The sequence below is a fragment of the Anomalospiza imberbis genome, chromosome 13, assembly GCF_031753505.1.
Source record: "Anomalospiza imberbis isolate Cuckoo-Finch-1a 21T00152 chromosome 13, ASM3175350v1, whole genome shotgun sequence".
Classification (NCBI taxonomy): domain Eukaryota; kingdom Metazoa; phylum Chordata; class Aves; order Passeriformes; family Viduidae; genus Anomalospiza; species Anomalospiza imberbis.
The window spans coordinates 7,825,848-7,841,285 of record NC_089693.1 but is presented as its reverse complement, the minus strand read 5'-3'; the positions used below and the strand labels follow the sequence as shown (position 1 = coordinate 7,841,285).

The 15,438-nt window shown below is 50.3% G+C and overlaps 2 protein-coding genes across 3 annotated transcripts in view; one reads left to right on the top strand and one right to left on the bottom strand.

Moving 5' to 3' along the window:
• Positions 1-793: 793 nt before the first annotated feature.
• Positions 794-10,619, top strand: RLBP1 (retinaldehyde binding protein 1). Of its 2 annotated transcripts, XM_068203736.1 has the most exons (8): positions 794-2,205; positions 3,086-3,129; positions 3,365-3,493; positions 3,762-3,963; positions 5,096-5,274; positions 5,880-6,038; positions 6,689-6,799; positions 6,910-10,619. In XM_068203736.1, the coding sequence occupies exons 2-8, from the start codon at positions 3,118-3,120 to the stop codon at positions 7,066-7,068; spliced, it is 951 nt and encodes a 316-aa protein (XP_068059837.1). In that variant the 5' UTR covers positions 794-2,205; positions 3,086-3,117; the 3' UTR covers positions 7,069-10,619. The 2 variants fall into 2 exon arrangements, with proteins under 2 accessions (XP_068059837.1, XP_068059838.1); XM_068203737.1 differs by lacking the exon at positions 794-2,205 and having other exon boundaries at positions 3,008-3,129.
• A 278-nt stretch (positions 10,620-10,897) lies between these two features.
• ABHD2 (abhydrolase domain containing 2, acylglycerol lipase) overlaps positions 10,898-15,438 on the bottom strand; it is a 37,343-nt gene continuing 32,802 nt past the window's right edge. Inside the window, exon 11 of the mRNA XM_068203735.1 lies at positions 10,898-14,932. Within this exon, the coding sequence (XP_068059836.1) occupies positions 14,736-14,932 (197 nt within the window). The 3' untranslated portion in view covers positions 10,898-14,735. The remainder of the gene's footprint in view (positions 14,933-15,438) is intronic.

Sequence of the window (15,438 nt, the reverse complement as noted above, 5' to 3'; positions counted from 1 at the left end):
TCACCCGGGGAACAGCTCCCGCCCGCGGCGCGCGCTTCCCGCCCCGCCGCCCGCGGCGCCGCGGGTTCGAGTCCCGCGGGGGCCGGCAGCGTGCGGGGCGGTGTCACCGAGTCACAGCGCGGGTCGGGCTGGAAGGGACCGCGGTGGGTCACTCCCTGCTCGGGCAGGGTCGTCCTAGAGCACATGGCACAGCATTGCAGCCCGCTGGTTCTGGAATATCTCCAGTGAGGGAAACCCCGCGGCCTCTCTGGGCAGCCTGTTCCGGTGCGTGGTCGCCGCACAGCGCCAACGTTACTGGCGTGGGGTGCAGGCACGCGGGGTGGGCAGCCGGGGACACCGGGACACCCGGCACAAAGTGCCCATTCAGGGCCACCCCGCATCGGCAGCGAGTGCCACCCACGTGGGGTTCAGATCCACTCGAGTAAACCCCTTAATTCCGGGGGACACGAGGGCTGGCCTTTAGCGTACCAGGAGGTGTAGCCCGCCTCTAAGCAGCGGGATTTGGCCAAAGGATCCGGTGCCAGCACAGCGTGGGAGCTTTCCCAAGCCCCGTGCTCCCGTGGAGCAGGAGTTGATGCTGCTGAGCGAGGGGAGCGGGTTTGACGTGGGGCTGTGGGCAGGGGGATAACCAGACCTGGGAGAGAGGTGCCCTTCGGGCTCTGTCACAGTACATCAGGGTGGGTCCCCCTTGAGACCCGTTTACCCGGGACGAAACACTCTCTTCGTGATGCCAGGGGTTGTACATGTGTCTGCAAAACTATTTCATCTGTGACGATCATGCTGGCCAGGATGCCCTGGGATCACAGGTTCTCTCTGGCACCCCAAGAGAGCGTTATTGGGTCTATTTGGGAAACCCCATGCTGATGATGTCCCCCTGTTATGCACTATTTTACGCTGAGCTGCGCACAAAGGTCCCACGAGCTGTAGGAGGGAGCTGAGCCTTGCACCAGGGCTGGTGTGCGAAGGGGATGGGAGGGTTGGGGGTCTCCTCTGAAGAGCAGTGCACAGTGCCTCAGGCCACAGTGATATTGCTCAGGGTTTTGGCACAGGTCTGAATTTTCCCTCAGCAGCACCCCAGCCTTTCATCTGGAGTCTCGTGCCTTCCTCCTCCTCCTCCCTCACACTGGGGTCTCAGCTCCGCTTGCAGGACAGCCCTGTGTGGAAACCAAATCCGTAAATCCCAGAGGCATTACAAAACATGCCTTGTGTAAGCCCCTTCAGCCCTGCTCTGGTGCTTAGCCTGGCCCTGCCAGCTCCCCAAAGTCCCCATCATGGTAAGAGCCCAGCCAAGCTCCTCTCCAGGGCTTGAGCACAGCTCCATCCTCTCCACACCTTCACGCAGCTCCCACAACCCTTGGCCCAAAGAATTAAGGCTGCAAGGGCTCTCCTGCCCTATGTAGCTTCAGCATGCTGGGCTGAAGAAAACCCATTTTGCCATCCTGCTGCACCCACATGTGGACTGACCTTTGTTTCTCCCATATCCTGGGGCTGCACTCCCTTATGGGTCTGTGGCGTCTCCCTGGGGGTGGAATGAGTTGCAGTTCCCAGAGCTCTGAGCAGTCAGTCATCACTTGAGGGCATTGTAGAATTTTTTTTTTTTTTTTTTTTAAAGCTGAAAGGGGCCTTGTATGGATGCTGGTTTGGGAGGCCGCATAGGGGCGGAATTGGAGAACCCCAGGAGCATCCTCTGCCTTAGACCCATCCCCGCAGACAGACCCTGCCCACATGGCCAAATTCACAGCAGGATCTTGCCAGGGTTTTTGGGGCAGAAGCTGGGGAAGAGACCTGTCCTGCTCACCCCGGGGAGCAGGCTGGGATGGCAGGCTGCCCACCACCTGCCTCTGCCCCTGCCCCGTGCTAATGAGCGAGTTACACAACAAGGAGCTTTTATACTTTGTTAATCGGGTCCGGCAGCCAGCCCGCCTCTCCACGCACGCTCGGGCTGGCAGTGGAGCCCCAGCTCCCTCCTTCCCTCTCCTCAGCTGCCTTTTGTAATGTTTTAATGGGGTTTCTTTCCTGGGCTGGGCTGACTTAATTACAAAGCTGCAGTGAGTTGATGCCTTGTGACGGTCTAATCCCAACCCGGTGACTCTACAAAGCTTTCGCCCGGCTTCCTCGCTGCTCCACTCCGGCCTCGCCATCCTCGCTTCCACCTCAGCTCTGTGCACTGACCTGCTGAGGACAGTTCAGCTTTTCCTCTTCCTGGTGAGTATCCAGGATATTTTTCAGCTGAAAGAACTGCATTGAAGACCATCATCCAGCCCTCACTCAACCTGGCGCCTCCAGAGCTTGAATTGGTTTTGATGCCCGGAACAAGGGGACGCCTATCCCTTTCCCAGGAGGTGGAGGGAAAGAGGATGCCCCTGACAAATGGATGAGCTGGAGCCAAGCATCCCTCACGCAGCCTGGGCTTGGAGCTGGTGCTACAGACAGGCAGGGGTAGATGCTGGAGGCAGGATGAAGGCAGCCCTCCTCCTCATGGATGGGAACAAGGTGTTTCCAGACTGTGTTGGAAAGATGCTGAGAGGTTTACAGTCCAGCCTTGCAGTTGGTGGAGCAGTGAGACTTGAGAGTTTGGGAAATACTTTGGGGATGAGTATTTATTTTGGTAATATCATTTATATATTTATATATTATTTATTTATATATTATTTATTTATATATTATTTATTTATATATTATTTATTTTGGTAGCAGAAATAAAAGGATGAGCTGGCTGCCTGGCCAAAGTTGGATGCTCGCCTCTGTCAATGTGAAGGTGGTCTGAGACCACCTGGGTGAGCGCAGGCTGAGAGCCCCCAGCCCAAAGAGGAAAGGCAGAGTGAGAAAAACATGTGAAGGTACCAGATGATCAATACACAGATTTTTAAGCTGCTTTTGCAAACATCCCTGGTGTTTCTCCAGGCTGCTCAGCCTCCTTGGGTAGGCAGAGATGCAGGCAGTAGGTGATGGAGCTGAGGAGGGTTGGGGGTGTCCTCTGGACACCCACTTCTGCTGCCATCTGTGCAAGATGTCAGGGAATGGTGCATAAGGGGGGGCTTGGAGACCATTTGGATCCATGCTGATTCCTCCTTCCCTCTGCCAGTGTCCTGCTGCCAACAGAAGACAGAGGACAACATGTCTGCAGTTGTGAGTACTGTCCCCACGCTGCCCCATCCTCTGGGCTCTGAGCATGCCCTCCCTGCAGTGCTGGGATGGGGTGCACAGGGTGCACCTTAGTCCAAGCAGCACACAGTCCATGCCAACCCCAGTGCACCCTCTTGGGTGCATGTGTGGAGCCTCTCCCCTTCCCCGTAGCTCCCAAGGAGACTTGGGAGAGCTGGGGGGCTGTCTGGGGAGCCCCCACATCCTCTCCTCCCCCCAGACGGGCACGTTCCGGATCGTGTCGGAGGAGGAGCAGGCGCTGCGCTCCAAGCTGGAGCGCCTCACCACCAAGGACCACGGCCCCGTCTTTGGGAGGTGTGAGAAGATCCCCCCACACACCCTGCAGAAGGTGAGGCGGCTGTGGGCAATGGGGGCAGCTGCAGCCTGAGCCTCCTGCTCCTCAGGGGCCAGAGGAGACTCTCGACTGCCTCTTGCACTGGGGGGGACGCACTTACCAAAATTTTGCCAAGCTGGGGATTGAGCGACCCTGCCTCCGTAAGCTGGGATGCTGCAAGGAGCTTTAGTGTCCTCCCCCAGATTTTGGGTGCCTCCAGGACCCCCGGGGTGTTATAGAATGTGTGCGTGGCATCACTGGGTCCCCTCTCTGCTCCCCCCAGGCAAAGGATGAGCTGAACGAGACGGAAGAGAAGAGGGAGGTGGCGGTGAAGGCGCTGCGGGAGCTGGTGCAGGAGCGGGCGGGCGGCGAGGACGTTTGCCAGAAGGTGGCCGAGAAGGTGCAGGAGAGGGACGACTCCTTCTTGCTCCGCTTCATCCGTGCTCGCAAGTTCGATGTCCACAGAGCCTATGACCTGCTGAAAGGTGGGGAGGGGTCCTGGGCTGTGATGCTGGATGAGGACGAGGGTACACATCCCCCAGCAGCTCCCAGTCCTGTGCTGGTGCCTCCTAGCCCAGAATGGACTGTGCTGGCAGAGCAGGACCCTAACATGGGAATGGAATGAAGGGAGGGGATTGAAAATAGAAAATAGAAATAGAAAAAGTCAGGGTTTGAAGAGAGGCAATGAATAGAAAAAGTCAGGGTTGAGGAGCTTGGAAGGAGTCAGGATGGGGAAGGAAATAAATGAGGGTGACACCAGGCATCCTGCAGCACCAGGACAGTCCCATTCCTTACAAGTTTACTCAAACAAAATGGAAAAACCCCTCAAATTTGGTGATGGTTTTGTTTGTGCAGCAAACCCAGCTGGCTTGGGCTGCATCTTTTGAGACCCCCATGCCCTGTACATGCCCTACACTCCCTTCTCTGTACCCCTGTAAGGAGCCAGTTCTGCACCCTCACAATGCTTCTGTGCACGGTGCCTGGGAGGCTTTGCACCCCTGGGGCACCTCTAGGTCTGGGGGCAGGTTGGGGTGCTTGTGGCACCCTCTCCTCACACTGGGAGTGACCCATAGGGATGGAGGCGGAGCAGAAGAGCAGCCCAGAGGGTGGCTGCTGACTGGAACCTGCCTGGCTCCAGCTCTGCTCTTCTTTGTGTCAGTTTAGGGGATAATGAGTTGTAATTATCAGTGCTGGCTCTCAGACAGCTGTTTTGTTTGCCTGCATTTTCCCAGGATGAAATTCCTTATTTTGTGCCTGCAGGGTGCCAAGAGAGGGTAGATGGGGGTTTTCACCCAAACAGGGAGGAAGGGGAGAAGGGAAATAAGGGGGGAAATTACTTTATCTGCTTGTTAAGGTGTTGGAGAGAAAGCAGGTGTGGGAGGCTCCTGGCAAGGGAAGGGGTAACACCAAGCATGCTGGGGCTGGTCTGCTGCTGAGTTTCTCTTTCCCCCTTTGCTGGAGGGGACCTGACCCATGTGGGCCACAGATAGAACTTTCCACAGCTCTCGGGCTCAGCACTGACATCTCACCATCATCAGCCCATCCTGTTCTGGCAGCTCCCCCAGCTTCCCAAGGCTGGGAAAGCAGCCAGTTTTCCCAATTGTTGTCCCTCTCCAGGCTACGTGAACTTCCGCCAGCAGTACCCCGAGCTGTTTGACAACCTGAGCCCCGAGGCCGTGCGCAGCACCATCGAGGCTGGCTACCCCGGCATCCTGGCCAGCAGGGACAAGTACGGACGGGTGGTGATGCTCTTCAACATCGAGAACTGGGATTATGAGGAGATCACCTTCGATGAGGTGAGCCCAACTCAGAGGTTGCTCCCACAGCAGTGGTCCTGCTTTTGGGCTTGTCCCACTCGGCACATCTGAGCACAGCCTCCTTGCACACACGCGTGCATCCATCCAGCCATACAGGTGGAAGTAAATCTGTAGCCCTTTGAATTTATCCTTTGAGGGAGCCTGGGAGAGCATGGTCTAGCCCAAAGGATGCAGTGCAAGATGCATGCCAAATTCAGGGTTTGCATGCCCCAGCCCATGTAACATGGACTGCAGAAAGGCACCACACTGTTAAATCAAGGGCAGAGGAGGAAACTGAGGCCCATGGAAAGGGCTTCTTGGCAAAGAGGTTCTAAGCATGTAACTCACAGCTTCTCATGGTTTCCTTTTCTGCTCAGCTGTGAATCTGGTCTCAACGTATCGCTGTTCCAGATCTGATTCTCATGACTTGAAAAGAGAATGTGGTTACCCCCTCTCTGCTCTGAAATCTGGGGGCTGGCTGCGACAAGCAGGCTGGAGTCCAACAGACTCTGGATAACACTCCATGGGACTCTTCCTGGGTACCCCCTAGGGTCTATGGGAGGTGAGACCTCATACAAGACCCTGCTGTCTCTCCTCTCCATTAGATCCTTCGTGCCTATTGTATTATCTTGGAGAAGCTGCTGGAGAATGAAGAGACCCAGATCAATGGGTTCTGCATCATTGAGAACTTCAAGGGCTTCACCATGCAGCAGGCATCAGGGATCAAACCCTCCGAGCTCAAGAAGATGGTGGACATGCTGCAGGTGAGGTGGCAAAGTCTGCACCCAGCAGTGGCAGAGGGGACTCTGGGGAAGCAAAGAGCTCAGAGAAGGGAGGTGGCAGGGCTAGCAGGGTTTGGGATTGCCACCATGCTGGAACAATGAGAAAGCATTGCGGAGAGGCTGTTCCCCATCACCCTCTCCCTGCCTTGCCAGTTAATTGGCTTAACCCTGCAAAATATTCCGCACCCCATCTCCCTGCCTTCTCAAATGGCTGACCAGAAGCAGTACTACCACTCCTTGCAGCATCCTAGGGCATGGCCTGGAGGGCTTTCCTCATGAGCCTCTCAGCTCAGCCTGGCCCAGGCTAGATGGAGACTCACAGGCACTCCAGGATTTCTGCCCTTGGACCACATGCCAAAGACACTCGGCTCTTCCCAGGGAAGGTCCTTCTCATGGAGTGGGAGCAGTGAGCTGTCTGGGAGGTTCTTCATCTCCCTGGTACTCCTGAGGCCAGGATGGTTGATCCTCTGGGTCAGAACAGAAAAGGGCCATCAAATAGAGAAGGGGCCATGGAGCAAGGAGAGCCATAGCAGTGCTGGTGTATCCATTGCTGCCTGCTCAGATCTGGGCAGGATCTGAGCAAAGGTAAGATCACCATCTGTAACCACCTGTGTCTGGGGTTGGGATCCTAGGACTCCTTCCCAGCGCGATTCAAGGCCGTCCACTTCATCCACCAGCCTTGGTACTTCACCACCACCTACAACGTGGTCAAACCATTCCTGAAGAGCAAACTGCTGGAGAGGGTGAGTGTGGGAAAGGGACCTGCAGGCAAAGGCATGTCCTTGGGTGAAACGGAGCGGCTGGGGAGAGCCGCCCTGATCCTCTGCCGAGGGTCACTCCCATCTCCCTCCAGGTCTTTGTGCACGGCGAGGAGCTGGAATCCTTCTACCAGGAGATCGACGCTGACATCTTGCCAGCAGACTTTGGTGGCAACCTGCCCAAGTACGATGGCAAAGCAACTGCAGAGAAGCTCTTTGGGCCTCGCATCGAATCTGAGGACACAGCTCTCTAAAGCAGGAGCCTGCTGCCCTCCCCTGTACCACAGCACCTGAGGTGGCCCTCTAACCCCAGCCACCTCCCTCCTGTAGCATTGGTTGAGTGCTCATGCTGAAGCACCCTGGGCCCGTTGCTCCACGCCTGTTCCTCCTGTCCCCACTCCAGGCAGAGGGCTGTCCCTCCCAGGCACAGCATCCTTCCCTCCAGAGCTGGTGGAGAAAGGAGGCCACCAGCCCTCTCCCACAGCATTTCCTGGAGTTGTGAGGAGAGGACAGGAGAGTGTCTGCTCTGGGAAGGAAGGGCTACAGTGAGGGAGAAATAAAGTGTTTAACAGCAGAGCTCTGCAGTCCCTCATGGTGAGGAACAGGGACACAGCTTTTTGGGTGTTGGCTGCATTGCTGGTTTTAAGGAGATCAGGAGTACCAGTGTTTGGCAGGAGACTCCTGTCCCCTCAGCATTGACTACACTTTGGCACTGGGACCAAGGAACTGCCCATCTCCGTCCTCCCTGCATTCCAGATCAAGTCCCTTTCTTGCCTGAGAAAGGGCCCCCAGTTCTTTGTCATCTGCTCTAACCAAGGAAGAGAAAACAGATGCAAACAAAAACCCAACCAGCGTCCCAGGTGGAGCTGTCTCTGCCTAATTCCTGCTTGGGCAGGGAGGAGAACAGAAGCTGCAGTAGCCGTTGAGACTAGGAGATGGATTTCAATCACAAAACAATTGAAAGAAAAGCAGAATGTACCTTCCTAAATCCTTCAAAAGCCTCAGTACGGTTGGTTCTCCTGGCACTGCACTGTGAAAGGGAGCTCATTCAGGGAAGCCCCACCAAAAGTCACCATGGAGGGCAAAGGATGGTACCTGTGCAGCAAACAAGCTGCACCTGACACTAATTACACCTTGCTCAGGTGGGGAAGAGGGAGGAATAAGTAGCTGTCCCAGGCAAGGGAGTCTGTTTTGGTTCATGAACCAGGCATCTCCTCCAAAGGGCACCCATTCTCAGACCATCTCCTCCCTTGGCCAGCAGCAGGGTTCAGAGAGGAACAAGTTCCTGGTCTCTGCCCACGTTACTTCTCCCTGAGCCTGGTCCCACAGTGGGTCCTGTCCCTCCTCCCAGTTCCACACAGGTCCTTTTCATCAGCCAGATTAGCCCCCCACCCCCACAAAGCTGGCTGAGGTGGAGGGTGCTGACAAGAGACACATTCATCAGGGCACTGGCTCAGGCTCAAACTAAACAGGACAGCAGCTCTGAAGCTGCAGGGAGGACAGGGTCTGTCTGGGGTTAGATGTTTGCTTCAGCCTCAGCTGCTTGCTGAGTCCATGTATGGAGAGTCCCAAAGCCTGAGGCTGTGCCAACCTTGTGCAAGAGTCCAGAGACTGAGCAAAAGGCACTTCTCCACCTCCTTTGGCTCCTTTCTGTACCTGGAGCCATCCCAAGGAAACCACGTGTGACAACCCTGCAAGCATCAGGCCAGTGCAAACACAACAGCACAGCTTGCCTGGGAGGCAGAGCAATTGCAGCTTGTGGAAACAGAACAAGGGGAAAAAACCTCATCCACACAGACAGGAGTATCACATTGCTGCCTCAGGGGTTTAGACTGGGATAGTCACAGCTCTTGGGAGTTGCCCGTGGCTGCTCACCACTCCTGTGACAAATTGTCAGCCAGGAGTTTGCTTTGATGGGGAGACAGAGAACAGCACAGCAGAGCTGGGAGCTGAGTGACTGACCAAGGCAGGAAGGAGTTCTGAAGTGGATCTAACAGCTAACTCACAACAGCCAATAAATTACAGATGAAGCCCATTGTGTCCCATCAAGCACCCAGTCCAGCTGCCCCAGCAGGTCACCAGTCCCAGTTACCCTCCACAACTCCCTCCCTTGGGCTGTAGGTAATAAACCACACAGTGGAGAGTTGTTAGGGTCAGCTCAGTAGTGCTTTTGCCAGGGCTTTTGTATACTCTAGGCTCGAAGATGTCACTGTCCTGGCCAGAGATGCTGGTTTGTGTTTCTTCTGCCAGCAGCTCAAAGATTAAGAAATGCACTTGCTCTCACATAGGGAAAAATAACAGATGCTCTATTCCACTGGCAAAAATAACTCTTTTTCAGTAGTTTCACAGCAGATATGCTTTTTTAAGTTGATGCTACACCCATTCTCCACCAGAGTGGCATCAAAGATCTCTTCTTGGCCAGAAGACAAAAAGGAACAAGGAAAGGCTTGAGCACAAGTGCTTGTATCACCTGCCCCCCAGCCAGCTCCCCAAGCTGGGCCTCAGGGAAGACTGAGAGCCTCTGCCAACATATGGAACTTCACACACAGGCACTAGCTGTAGCACTGACTTCAATAAGTCCTTTATTTTTAAATAAAGAAACCCCACTGAATCAAAGATAACAAAATTACATTTTGTTTTGCAATGACTTCCATTTTACACCACACAAGAACAAATTAAAGAAAAAAATCAAAGACAGTTTCATATATATTTATATATAATTTTAAAGGTAAACATCAGCAGATATAGAAAAATTGCATTGCTAGTTGCAAATCATCTCCCCTGCAGCTCTCAGCTCCAGAGAATCTGACTCAGAACATGGCAGCAGGGAGGGTGTCTCAATATACAGGCTTCTTTAGGGCAGCATTTAGAGATAGTTACAGAATATAATTTTGCCAAATTGAAAATATTTTCATCGTCAACTGCTCACCAAGAACACTGGAAATCACCCTGCCTGTTCTAACACAGCTGCATGAGAAAAACAAGGGCACAGGTCTCCTCTTCCCAAGCTCTTTACACACCTTTTTGGCTAGGAACTTTCAGAGAAAGAGGCTATGCTTTCTCCAGAAGAATGGCTAGAGATCTGTCACTGGGAATTACAGTCAAGCTATCATGTAACAATGACACAATATGCCCCTTTGGAAAGTTGTTGACTTGGGCAAAGCAGTAGGATTTGGTTATAACAAATACAAATGGGTTTTATTTGGCCTTTTTTTTTTTTTTAAGACTTTCCAGTTGGCAGGGACCATGAGATGGGTCAATATCCCAGCAGAACTATAGTGGAGATCCAAGAAGAAAATTCCGTATCTCCTCTCTGGTTGTGCAAGAACTTTGATTCCAATAGAAGCTTGTCAGTCAGACCAAATCAAAGGGGCTTTGTGCCACCTTGTACAGATGTTCAGCATAACTCCAGAGACCTTTCCAGCACAGCATGGAAAGCTGGCAACTGCTCTGACTCATTGATGGCACTTGTGCCTAAGCTCCCCTGACAGCTGAGGAAATCCAGGCCAGTGTCACTCCCACTGCCAGTGAGAAGAGGCTACAGTAACAGGACACCCTCCCTTGGGCTGGTGCTGCTCTGAGGCATTCTAAGCTTGGAGAAAAATCATAAAGTCAAGAAGGGCTGTTTGCTTTTCACCTAGAAGCCATGGAAGAGACACTGCTTTGAGTCACTGTGGCTCCAGCACCTTCCCAAATGGACCAACCCACATAAGGGATACGGACACATGGAGTATGACTCAAGCCAGAAACAAGATGTTCTTACAACAAGTGGCTTACACAGGCAGCACAAGGCTCAGGCCTTCTCTGGTCTCACAAAAAAAAAAAAAAAAAAAAAAAAAAAAAAAAAAAAAAAAAAAAAAAAAAAAAAAAAAACCAAAAACAAAAAAAAAAACTGAAGGATTTCATTGAGCTCCAGACAAGCGTAGTATTTCCAGAAAACATGGAAGCAATCCAGGTGACTAAACTGGCAATTAAGTCCTGAAGATGGTACTCTCTGACTCTCTGCTCTTTCCTTTGAGATGTAGCCACTTGAGCAATTTACCTCCAGCTGTGCTGCTGGAACATTAATAGACAAAAACTTGGGGATTGCAAGATAACAAGTCACGTATTAACCAAAGCAAACCCTGCTTCTATGATTCAATTCCTACTGCTAAAGGAGAAGAGAGCTGAAAGTGATCCACTGCTTATATACATTGTTATTCTCAACCTTGAAACTGACTGTAGCCAGTTGTAGGCTGCCCATAAAGGTCCTTGAAGTCAGCACTCGGTTGTGCTGTGTGCATCACCGGTGTTTCTCAGTAATAGTGTCTGAAAATTCATTTACCAAAAAGCAAAGCCCCAAAAGTTCTGACAGAGCTGATACTGAAGTCTCTAGATATGCTGATGTCAAGGGAGGAGGAGGAAAAGGGCAAGGCACCACGTGTCAAAGGGCTGTGGTCTAGGAACTTGTGACAGACCCAGGACAGATGACACACAGGTAGCTTGGCTAAATTCAGTACTGGAGTTAATAGTTCCCAACATTTTTACTTAATGCCCTGTCTTTGTAACCCATATCTTCATAAACAGGAACTGCAGAAAAACACTCAGGAAAAGGACTGCAGGGAAGTTCACTGTTTGCCTTTACAGTGCAACTACAACACTGCCAGACCCACCTGGAAACACCTTGATTTAGAACAAAGGGACAATTAAAAATGCCGGCAGAGCTCTTGTAGTGGAAGCTGAAGTTCCTTGTGTTCAGTCAGAGCAAGTCTGAGCTGCTTATTTACCATCTTCAGATATCTCCAGAAAAATGGCAAAGGTGATGGTTGGACCAGCCTAACCATCAAAGAGTAATTGTTCTGCAACTTGCTGTCTGATTGAGAGGGTCCTCAGGGTTCGTGTTCAAGTGCTACTTACATTCAGTGATGGGAAAGGTGTGTTTACCATGAGACCACCCATGGAAGAGCTCTCCTAATGATTTTTCTAATCCCAGTTTGAAACTAAGCAGAGCACATGTCAGATTCACCATGCTGTAATCTTGAACTGCTCTATCAGACCACACTGCAATGATCTACAAGTGCACACTTCAGCAGCCTCATGTGTTTTGACAAGAGATGAAAGACTTCACCTCTAAGACTGAAAAATTCAGACTGCATTTAAGGCTGGGTTCACTGGGCAAATAAAGACCACCTGCCCACATAACAAGAGTAGTATTGCCTTATTTTGGGAGATAAGAGTATTTCAGATTAGGACTGGACAAAGCCTCATGTGTCACTAGTTATCAATTACCCATCATTGTCAGTAGCAAGATTTAATACATAATTTAGATAACATGAACTGCAGCTTAATTCTCTCCACTCCTAGTTCCCCAAGACCTCTAAGTGACTGCTGCAAGTCTGACTACAAGTCTTGCTTTGAAAGAAGCATCAAATTTGTTGAGATGGAGAGAACAGTTTTTTTTTTTTACACTGCTTCCACCTACAAGCTTAATAAGCTGTACCTCCAGCTCCAGAAACCTTGCACAAAAAAGCCACAACAAAAGCTGTCCTTCCCCAAATAAGCCAGACTCAGTCAAGTCACAAGTGATGTGAACAGCTTTAGATTCAAGAGCAAAGCCAGGGCAAAGGAGCAAGACAGAAATCCACGGTACTTCTGTAGTGGAGACTTTCAGAAAGTCCACAGCATTGGCACTTCTGAAGTATGAAGGCTTGGGTTGTGGGGTAGGAAGGAGTACTTCTCAGAAAGGCTCTCCGAGGTTAAAGAAAAATCTCTACTTGATTAGACAAAGCTACAGCTCCTGCTGCTTTGAGAACTGTCCAGTTGCTCACCTCATTTTGGGAGACTTAGACACCTAAATTTATACTGTGTCTATTTGATGTGTACATGTGTTGTTTACACTCCGCTTCTGCTGAAGCGAGAAGATATTTAAGTCCTACCCAATGAATATTACATGAACACTACTTAAGCAAAAAAAACCCTGAAATGTCTTTTATGACATACTTTAGTGATGCAGTATGAATAAGAACATAACACAGAGACAAGATATCCATCAGCTAAGAATATCCTTGCTAACTGATGCCCTAAAATAGTTCTTAAGGAACAGCCACTAGCACAGCCAAATCTTGCTGTAGCTTTACTTAGTTTCATCTTCTCTTTGAAGAAAAAAACAGAAGCCCAGATTTACTGACTAGGAGAATGTGCAGATATCCACAGTTCATCGTGGATCACAGGCCAAGATGTTTGGCCTAAGGCAAATGAAAGGAATTTCCTGATATGACAATGCATCTTTGCTACAATAGTTAATTATTGCTTTATTCAAATGAAACCCCACCTACTCAACCTACTGAAGTTCAGGGACAGGGCAGTCCAGGAGGCTTGCTGTTACCAGACTGAAGACTTGCAGCTTGTTTCACCCTTAAGCTATAAATTAAAGTGCCTGGAACACAGACCAAGGCTGAAGCAATAAAGTGCTGATGAGGGAAGTTGTGACAGGAAAAGAACTTCACTGACACTGTGATAAAGAAACCCTATGGATGGATTAATGACACTACAATATTGAGAGAACAAACAGTAAGGGAAAAAATATATTTTTACCACTAGTTTCAGTCTCCAGATTGTCATGGGACAACTTTCCTTTAATAACTATCTTGGCACAGACCATAGCTGCCACTTGAGGGAAAAGCACAGGTGAGTAGCCAGCTTTCCTGCAAACAGCTTTCACACTTCACTTTGCACATTAGAACTAGAAGGGGATGTCTGGTTGTGGAAAATAAATTCTAGTGAGAAAGAGCCCAGTGTCTTACTGGAGCCAGTAATCCTACAGCATTACACAGATCTGGAAGTAGTCAGCCATGCAAAGATGTCATTTCAGATGCACAGGGCTGGGGACGCCAGTTCCACATCAACTGTAAGGCAAGTCACGTGCCTCAAACCCACTTGATGCTCTGATAGCTAATGGGAAGTATTTTGGTATTATTTACCCTGACATAAGGGGAGTAAATCTAAACAGATACACCCTACTCCCCCACCAATTAATCCCTAAGAAAGTACAATAACTCTCCATAAAATAGTCTTTCAAGCAAATTGAGCTCACAGAAAAAATCCTGCAGATTCTTAATCATGGGTTTCCATTTGAAAGCCAGAGCCAGCTTTAGAAAGACACAGGTCAAACAAAGAATCCAGTACTGAAAAGAGAACAGTATTTAAAAAGAGGCAAAGATGACAAGAAGGTGACTGATCAGGTCCTGAAGTGAGAACATGTTTACATAGAAACATTAACTGGCATTACCAGGCTGCAGCTTTTCTCTGCTTGGAGATGCAGCACAAAGCCACCCCAATCCTCATACCTCAAGCATGGAAAAGTTGAATATTTTTAAAGTGATTCACTTGTGCAAGTGCAGTCCTAGGTGCTAAAAGGTTTCCCTTGAGATGGTGCAAAGCTGACACTACACTTGCAGTCAAGCATCTGTTTTTTCAAGCCACGCTGTAGTGACTTACAGGCTGAACCACACACTGGCTTGTGGCTTGGTACAGGGATTTTCCAGCACCCAGACAGAGAAGAGAGCCACAGTTATCCCATCATCTACACCTAAACAAATGCTGCAGATCAAGTTTTTGATCAGCAGGTAAAGAGATTTTGACATGTGAAACTTCTGCTATATTAAAGCAAGCAGACTTTAGCTCAGTAGCCCTGTAACAAGCTACAGACAGCAACCCAATTCTTCAAGCAGAGCAGTAAATTACAAATCCACGTGACTGGATATCCAAAGAGGCTCTGACCAGATGTTAACCTCTTCTTTAACTCAATTTTGGAAAAAACACATGGTGATCAAACCCCAGCCATAGGATATCAAGGAGAATGGAAACCTGAAGCAGCAGGTGAGGGAACAAGATATTCCCAAACAGAGAGATATACTAAAGTGATCCAGAGTCTTTGGGTCAATTACTCCTGGCCAGACACAGCCTGCTCAGCATCTGAGCAGTGCGGCTTTGTCTTCTCCCACTGGCAGATGGCATTGGCATACTGTACCACGAGCTTATCCATCCAGGTAAGAGGTTCTGGGAACAGCACAGACCCCTCAAAAAATCCCAGGTGGCCTCCATGAAGGGGTAGCACATGCATGACATTCTCTTTTTTCTCTGTAAAAGAAAAAGAGGCAGAAAGTTCCAGGATAACATCTTCAAGCAGAGAATGAAAGCATCTTGAGTTGCCAGGACAAAGGCTGCCCAAGAGGTGCTGCTGACTGGGCTCTAACAGCAATACCTGTACTGCTGTAAAATGGTCATTCTTTAACAAATGAGGACCTTTAACTCACATCCACTGGAACCAGGACTGTGTGCATGATGTCAAGCTGCACTAGGCTGACAGTGCATCAGCCATCTTGGTGCATGGACAGTGAAAAACTCTCTGTGCTTGCTTCTGTCTGAAAGCAGCTGGGGATAAAGTCTCTGCTCACAGCCTCTGACCAGGAAAAGAATGAACCCTGCTTCCCTCCCTGTGCACCCACTCTTTGTGTGATGCAGCAGCAGCATCTCCCTCTTCTGAGCTTCTAAGGGTAGCTGAAGCTACACTTGTTTGAAGACAGACAGCTCAACTCCTTTCAAGGGAGAGATCCCAGTTCAGTGCCAAGTGACAGAGCCACACA